This window comes from Nannospalax galili, unplaced genomic scaffold (assembly GCF_000622305.1).
Source record: "Nannospalax galili isolate Female #2095 unplaced genomic scaffold, S.galili_v1.0 scaffold1076, whole genome shotgun sequence".
Classification (NCBI taxonomy): Eukaryota; Metazoa; Chordata; class Mammalia; order Rodentia; family Spalacidae; genus Nannospalax; species Nannospalax galili.
In genome coordinates this window covers 413,577-422,410 of record NW_008338348.1, presented here as the reverse complement: position 1 = coordinate 422,410, position 8,834 = coordinate 413,577, and the positions used below count along the sequence as shown (strand labels likewise).

The following is an 8,834-nucleotide window of genomic DNA, read 5'->3' as shown; positions in this document are numbered from 1 at the left end:
CTCCCTCCCTCCCCCATACCCACCCTCCACCTGTGCCCATGTAGTACAGGCACTGTTGTGAGCACCCCTGCAGGTGCAAGCACAGGAGTGGCAAGCTGTTGAAATGCATACCAAGGCTGCCCAGCCAGAAGCAGCAGAGCCGTGGCACCTGTCTGCCTCTGTCACTTCCCCTTGGACTCCCCGCAGCTCCTAGGGTTCAGGTCCTGGGTCCACACAGTGACTTCTGTTGCCATTACTCAGCCTGGCTTGGAGATGGAGTCAAAAAAAATCAGCAAACCAGTGAGTAGTGCTCTAACCACTCCGGATCTTGACCATTTCTAAACTAGCCTTGGAAATAGCCGAGGACATTCTTTCAGGAGATAACATTACACAATGTTTTAGGACACATTTTCTTAATTCTTTATGTGTTAGGGTCCCATCTCACAACTCTGGTTCAGTGATTCCCCAGGAAGACAACCAGAACTCAGCATGCAGCCCTGCTCCTGGCTGTGGCTCTGCGCACAGACAGGATACCAGCAGAGTGACAAAGGGCAAGGTGTATGCAACCATGGCTGGAGGGGCCAGACCTGGCCCCAGGCAGCTCCGTGGCACAGCACGTGGCGGTGTATGGAGCACTGTCTACCAGCAAAGCTCATTGGCAATTCACTGCCCACGATCTTTTTGGTCACATACTTCTTGTATCTGATATGTATCAACATTCTAGAATCCACCATCGCACAACCTTCAGACCACACAGTTTGCACACAGACCTCAGGTTCCTCTCTTCAGATAGGCCTACCATGGGAGCTTTTTTCTGCACACTTGTTGCACAGGTGGAAGGAGGGCAGAGGATTGCTGGGGCTGGCTTGCTGGCCTCCAGCCTGGCTGAGTAAATGTGAGCCCCGGGTTCAGAGAGAGAGACCCCACCCCAAAGAAAGAGGTGGATAGAGGAAGACATCTGACACCCTCTGCTGGCTTCCAACTAGGCATGTGTACCCACGTGCTCATACACTCACATACACAGTAACAAGGAAGCAATAAGTCTTTAAAAACATTAAGTAAGTAGCTATGGGCAATATCTGTGTGTATACGTAATAAGTCTTTAAAAACATTAAGTAAGTAGCTATGGGCAATATCTGTGTGTATACATAATATATTGTGTGTGTGTGTGTGTGAGAGAGAGAGAGAGAGAGAGAGAGAGAGAGAGAGAGAACTGGAGCCCACTAAATTTGGGTTAGCTGTTCAGCTCCACAGCTGAGCTGAGGCTGAATCTCAAGGCAAATGGGGCAGATTTCTCAAGGAATGGGGTTTCTTTTGGCTGTGCAAAGAAAGCCACCAGGGTGAGGGGTTTTGAGAGGAATGAAGTAGTCCAGACTTTGAGCAGAGGGTGAACAGTGTCCCAGGCATGGTAACATTCCATTTTCCCAGGCAGGACACATGGGAGCAGGTTAGACTTTGATGATGTATCAAAGATACACCATCAAGATAGTGACGTGACTGATCACTGGGTCTCACAACCCCGGGCAAGGAGAGGGAGATGTCTGCTGTGCGGTTGAAAGTGGAGACCAAACAGGTCCCCAGGCAAAGTGAAAAGAGGCTTCAGGGGCTGTGGCGTCAGCTCTTCGTTCTCAGCAGAGGTTTTACTAGAAACAAGTCAGTTGAGAATTCTTACTAGACTGTGAAGTTCAGCGTTGTCTCCTGCCAAACGGCTGCCCCATGCCCATCACTTTGAGCAGAAGACCTTAAGGAAATAACTGTGACCCTTCACAATGTAGCCCAACCCTCTCCTAGCCTTTTTGAGACAGTCTCAGTAGCTCAGGCAGGCCTTGAACTTGCAATCACCCTGCCTCAGCCTCCCAAGTGCTGGGGTTATGGAATTGTTGCCATGTGTCACCACAACTACCACCTTTGAATTTTTTCCTTGCCTTCAGGCAAAAGACATCTGCCTATAATACCTACGAGTGATTTTATCACCTCTTTACATGCCACTTCTCACGAAGGCCGAACATGGCAATTCTGTAGTAGCTCCTGTAGACCTTGTTTCTTCATCAGTTCCCAGTGACGCCATTCTTCCAGGCCCCATGTGTGACTCTTTGTTCTAAAGAGGCCTTGCTCTTTTTGTGCTGTAACTCTTACTGGATTCTCTACCCCTAGTCCCTTTCACACACTCCGGCCTATTCCTCTAGTGAACGAAGCCCTCTTCGTCCTTCCTGCCCAACTCAAACACTGCCCACCCTGTCAGCTCTTCTACTACTGCAGGCAGTGTTCCATCTCCCTCCCTACATGTTGTCCATGTTGTGCAGTCACCACTGACTGTCCCCTCATGTGCCTCAGCCTGTAGCACAGTGTCTGTCCTCTGGGGAGGCGTTGTCATGTGGGGCTGGTGGGTTGTACTGTTTGTACCGGTTGTTGACAGTGACCGTCCCCTACATTGATTGGAGAAGTCCAGCCACCTGCGTCGTGTGACACTGTTGCTACTGTCTTGCTTATTTGGTGGAAGGAAAGCATACTTGTTAAGGAGCATCCTGACTGCTTACTTAGGAAAGGCATGGCGTGTTCGGTTTGGCCCTAACAGAGTGGTGATGGCGTACTCAGCTACTGTACCGAAGGGGTCTTACTTCAAACTGGCTGGAAACGTTTTGCTCATTGAGTTGGAAGTCTCCCAGCAGACCTTTCTGTGTTTTCCTACAGTGACTGTAAACCGTCATCCAAGGTGCCTGTCTCCACTCACCCTGCCACTATTCTGCTTTCTGAGCTCATAGTGGTACCTGCTGCTGTTGCCTCAAGCTAGAGAGAGGCGCTGGTACCTACCCTTGGGTCCCACCTCTCTGTTCTTTCTCCTGTGGGTCTGCGAGTCCTTCTCTCAGTACAGCTTGTTGATCTAAGCCTGCCGCAGGGTAGACGTTCCAGTATTGGTCCTTTGAATGAAGGGGACTTTGACACCCTGGTTGCTCCCTCCTGGACCATCAGATCTGCATAGTGAAAGCTTATGAACTAGAAAGATGGTGGGTCAGTATTGGATGTAGCATTGTTACAAGCGGCCCTGCCATCCCCAGAGGGGATGTGTCTGATGCTGTTTGTACACAGCTGACCTGTGAGATGTGCAGGGTTTGGACCATCGTATGAACCCTTAACTTTCCTAGTACATGTTCTTAAGAGTGCAAACTTTTGATTGTTTTTTTCTGTCTCCGGGGAGAGCTGAGAAGAATGAAACCTACTAAAGATAATAGCTTCAAATACTGAGTACATTATGACACAGGGCGAGAAGGCGGGATGGCTCCACAGCACCTGCTGAGTTTATGACTGTTATATTAGAAGTGATATTAACATGTCTAACTACAAATCCTGAAGATGAGAGAGAATTTCCTACGGTATTCAGAAGAAATCCTGGTGGCCTGACCAAGTTTCACTCTGAAAACCAGTCCATGGTCAGGCTTGAGAAATACTTAGTGCCGAGAGATCTCAATGTGCCTGGCCCTAGTGGTGCGTTGACAGCTTCCTGAGGGGAGTAGGAGGACCATCCGCAGCCTTAAACAACACTGAAAGATCCTGCCATAGCCCGTGGCCACACATGACCCTTACATTCTTTATTTTGCTCTCCCTGATGTAGGTACAAAATATCAAAATCTTGCTACTTTTCTTCTCCTTTTATAAAAGATGTCAGTTTTCATGTAGCACACAGTATTGCTATACTTAACTAGTACTTGAAGACTGTGCTTGTATATTATTTAGAATCCAGCCCTCTCACTTTAAGGACATTAGCCTAGGGAGGGCAAGACTATGTCTCTTCCCTCTTTATGCCAGAGTTCTTACTCAGGATCCTGCACATAGCAAGGATTCAGCAAATCTTGCCAGTGGTTGGGATAGTGGTGGTAATGATGACGAGGAAGAAAGGCAGAGATGCCAGGTGAGTCTAAGGGCCTCTGTGTTGATTTTGCCTTGTTCACTATCTAGAACAGGGGCTTGTTCATTGCCAAGAAAAGGGATCAGCACACTGGCCTATAGGCCAACTCTAGACCTTGGCTTTTTTGTGTGTGTGTGTGTGTGTGTGTGTGTGTGTCCTTCCAGTTAAGCTAGTTGATTATAGTTGTAAAGATCTGTAAAACAAGAAAGAAGAATTTGATACAGAGCTTTAAGTATTTATCATCTGGCCCGCTTCCAAAAAAGTATGTTGACCCTAGCTTACAACAGACCCCCAAAGTGAAGGGTCACTCCTTTGTGGGTTTTGGCAGTCTGTCAGGGACTGATGCTTAGTGTCTTGTGCCTGACAGGTCACAGCTGTGCCACAAGCGGCCCACTGCAGTGTCTGATGGCACTGAGCTGCTCTTTGCCATGTTCAGCGGGTTGCAGCCCCTGCATAAAGAGCAGTGCCTGGCTGCCAGGCGCCCTTGCTCTCCTTTTCTGTGCTTGCCTCACTAGACCTGGGGTGTACAGTCTAGAGTCTGGTACTGGCCTGTGGACCTTTGAGTAGCACTTGCTTAAAAAATTTCCTAGTACGTTCTGGGTGCCCAGTAAGTACATGTTACATGAACTGCCTGATGGAGAAATTGGCTTAATGAGGGCAGCAGAGAACACACAGTCCTGAGGTCTCCGAAGATGCTGTAGCCTGAATGACACTCTGGAAGTTACAAGTTGCAACACTGTGCTGGCCTGCATAGAAAGCATCACTGCTCTACATCAGGGTAGAAGACATGAAAGATCAGTCCTTACGTGAGTGATGGCTTTCCCTGGGGACTGTGTCGGCCACAGCTCTTCAGTGCCCAGGACTGTGTCGGCCGCAGCTCTTTAGTGCCCAGGACTGTGTCGGCCACAGCTCTTTAGTGCCCAGAACTGTCGGCCGCAGCTCTTCAGTGCCCAGGACTGTGTCGGCCGCAGCTCTTCAGTGCCCAGGACTGTGTCGGCCGCAGCTCTTCAGTGCCCAGGACTGTCGGCCGCAGCTCTTTAGTGCCCAGCCCTCACTCAGAGAGACCAACTGAAGTAAATCATGGGGTGTAAACTGATCTTTCTGGTGGCTTAAAAATTTTTTTTTCCAAGTTGCCCTTAGCTAACTAATTTGAAATTTCCCTGAGGATTTCAGTAGACATTCTGTGTATAATTAGAATCTGTTTTCTGAAGTGTTGAGCTTCATCTCAGCTTGCATCCCTATCCAAGATCCCAGCACCTTCAGAATGCAGAAAGCCCTGCCATCAGCCAGGGGCTCTGAAAAAACAGAATGAGACGGTGCAGAGGACGCACCTCCCACCCCCAGCACCTTCATTGTTGGCTCCATGCGGCTCTCCTTCTGCTCCATGACAGAGAAGACTGGCTCCCAGTGGCCTTCCGGCCACATCTACTGCTCAGATTTTGTTGCAAAGACTAAATAACACGGCGGAACAAAACAAGAATGTAAGATCTGTGTGCATCTATGAATTCTTTCTTTAACTGAGTGTAGACTGTTGGACACCTCACTGGGTGGGAATCACTTAATCAAGATCCCAACAGAGAATAAGACTTGGCCAGGCAGAAGGAACAGAAAGCCTGTTCTTGAGATAGGGACCCAGGAGGCAGTCATTTACTAATTCTAGTAATTCTACTAATGTAGAATTACTGTGGACCCCTAACTGTGCAGGAGGGGTCCAGCTGCTCCACCTTCACCCCTCATTCGCCATCTTTAGCTAGTCTGGTAAGTATGAGCTGGTATAATGTGTTTTAAATTTTTTTTTCTTTCTTCTTTTGGGGGTCTTTTTGAGACAGAGGCTCCCCGTAGCCCCAGCTAGCCTGGAACTTGCCTCAGTCTCACTGAGATCCACCTGCCTCTGCCTCCCGAGGGCTGGGATTAAAGGTGTGTGCCATCATACCTGACTTTTTTAAACTTTCTGTTGTGTAATAATCATACAGAAAATTTTGAAGTATAAAGATTCTTCTTAGTAAGTTACCAACCTAATGCCCCTTCACCTATGAATATTTAGTATATTTCCTAAAGACACAGCATGCTTTGATATAACCAGAGAGCAACCATCAAAATCAGGAAAGGCACAGCCATTACATCCAACTTTTCCTCAGAACATTCCATTTGAGGAATTATCAACAGTACCCTTATAGACAAAGGTCCAGGTCAGAACTGTGGATCTTGTCTCCTTTTGGAACAGCTCCTTCAGTCTCTCCTTGAGTTTGAAGACCTTCAGGCCTAATAACCTGTTGGCTATTCTGAAAGATGCCTCTGCATTTGAGCCTGGAGCCTCAGGGGCGTCGGGCGATGTACCACCGGTTGCTCTTCCTGTGGCATCCTGCCAGCCTGTGTGCGACCTCACTTTGCCCACTTGACTGAGGTGGTGGCTGTTGAGTTTGACACTGTGTAACTATGTCAACTTGGAATGTATCCATGAAGTGACTCCTGTCCAGATGGACTCCTGATGTCCTTTCCCTCACTAGGTTCTAACCTGCTGCTGCCCTTTATTTTCACTAAAGCTGTCTCAGATTTGGTTAGTAGAAACACTTCAGAGTGGCCTGTGACCTTCAGACCTGTCCCTCTTGTTCTCTGATTCCCCCCTTGTTTTCTGAAACAATGAACCGGCTCATTTCACACTTTCCCTGACTTGGCCTAAGAATCAGGCATTTCTCCAGGAAACCTGGACTCGAACCTGGAACTGGAACTTAGAAACCAAGACCTGGGAAGTAGGTGTGCTTGTTCCCATTGGAGTCACTTCTTGTAGGCTTTCCCAGTGGGCAGAACTAGAAACACGTGTGCCGTGTCACACGGACACACATCACCACATTGAGCTGCAAAAAATTGAAAACACCAGTTATCTTTCATTCTAAGCTCAAACCACAAGGTTCATGCATTCTGGTCTTTTCCTGTAGTGAGAAAACCGGTTTGTGACACTGTCTATATTTGCATGTGATCACCTCTGCAGTTGCCTCTACTCTCCATCCCACTCTTTTTGGCAAGGATGTGCCCTTGTCTTTGCTGCTCCTCTGACGGTCGGTCCTCCCTGAAACCCTGCCCAGGCAGCTCCTCAGCACCACAGTCACCTTACCGGTCTCCATCCCTGGCTTCAGCGCTGCTTGGCTCAGGAAGGGGAAGGGATCCACTGACTCTTAACTAAACAGACGGTCACTCGATGCCTGCTCCCATACGTTGATAGGGTGGCGCTGGGCTCAGGGAGAATGAAGAGAAGGCTGCAAGGTGGGTGCAACCTAGAATCAAGCCCGTTGCATCTGTACTCCATTCATAAGTCTCTTTTCATGGCAGTTGCTCAGCTCGTGGCTTAAGATTCTGACTATACTGGGATCTGTGGAGTTGATGGTGATAGGTAGAGAATGGGCGGGAGCGAGCGGGTGGCGTGGATGGAGAGCACGAGCGGATGGATGAGGCACCGAGGCTCAGATGGAATTCTCAGCAGAGCACGAGCAGATGGAGGAAGGCAGGCACCGATGGAATTCTCAGCGGGACGCAGATTTATTTCGCACGGGGCACCTTTCCCTCGGGAAGGGAAAGATGTCAGCTCACGGGCTGTGAGCTGGGACTTTACATATGGGGGCTTTAGGGTGTGGAAGGGGGGGATGTTTGGGAGAGAAATCAGGGAGGGGGAAGCAGGTAGGATTAGGGTGTGGAAGTGTCTTCTTTTTCCTCTTAAGATAAGAGGAACTCTGCTTATCTTATCTTTGGAGGTCAGAGGAAAGGCAGGCTGCTTCTCAGCAGAGTTTGTTCTTCTTGACCTCAAAGGTCAAGGTGCTTATCAGCTAAGTTCCCTTTTCCAGGCTCCAGAGTCTGTAGGTCCCTGTTGGGGAGGGGGGAGGAGCTGCTATTTGGAACCCTAACAGATGGGATGGCCCTCATTGGGCTATGGGATACCAGGGCATCTGTTTAATAGCATGACCCAAAGGAAGTCTGCCTGAACTCGGTAGCTGGTGGTCCCGTGCTGGACCCCTGCCTGGCTGATTACAGGATGCCCCTCTGTAGCACCAGTCTAGGAGCAGCAGCTTGCTGAGCTGGTGTTGAAGACTTGGCCGTGTCCCATGCAGACTGCCCATGAGCCTCCTTCTCCGTGTTCTTAGGTTATTTCTGGATTCTTTCAGCACTGCTCTTCTTCATTGGTTTAGGCCAAGGGTTAGATGTGAGCTGTCGCCACAGGCTCATGTGTGTGAACATTGGTTCCAGCTGCTGGCTCTGTTGTGAGAGGCTGTGGAGCCTTTAGGAGGTGAGGTCAACCCAGGGGTGGGGGGTCGGGGTTGTGAGGTATAAGCAAGCCTCAGCTTCCCACAGTCTCTCTGCTGATGACTGCCACAGGGATGTGATTAGAAGCTCCAGGCCGCCACTGTCATGTCTTCCCCACCATGATGGACCATATCCCCTGAATGTTGAGCCAGGATCAGTCCTTCCTCCCTGGATGGAGGTATTCTTGATAGGTAGAGAGCGTGCGGATGGAGGAGGCAGTGAGACACAGATAGAATTCACAGCGGGATACAGCTTTATTTCGCACGGGACACGTTTCCCTTGGGGATGGGAAAGATGTCTGGGAAGGGAAAGATGTCAGGGAAGGGAAAGATGTCAGCGAAGGGAAAGATGTCAGGGAAGGGAAAGATGTCAGCAAAGGGCAGGGAAGGGAAAGATGTCAGGGAAGGGACAGATGTCAGGGAAGGGAAAGATGTCAGGGAAAGATGCCAGCCCACGGGCTGTGAGCTGGGACTTTATATATGGGGGCTTTAGGGTGTGGAAGGGGGAATGTTTGGGGGAGAAATCATGGAGGGGGAAGCAGGTAGGATTAGGGTGTGGAAGTGTTTACTTTTTCCCTCTTAAGATGAGAGAAAAACAGCTTCTAAAATCTCTGGTTATCAGGTAGAATCTGCTTATCTTTGGAGGTCAGAGGAGAGGA

The 8,834-nt window shown here is 49.3% G+C and overlaps 1 protein-coding gene across 3 annotated transcripts in view; it reads left to right on the top strand.

The window, feature by feature from the left end:
- Stx18 (syntaxin 18) overlaps window positions 1-8,834 on the top strand; it is a 132,686-nt gene that overhangs the window by 100,081 nt on the left and 23,771 nt on the right. Inside the window, exon 6 of one of the 3 annotated variants that reach the window (XM_029563513.1) lies at window positions 7,506-7,523. The exons of the other annotated variants lie outside the window; for them this stretch is intronic. Coding sequence (XP_029419373.1) covers window positions 7,506-7,523 — 18 coding nt within the window. The remainder of the gene's footprint in view (window positions 1-7,505; window positions 7,524-8,834) is intronic. 3 annotated transcript variants of the gene reach the window in all.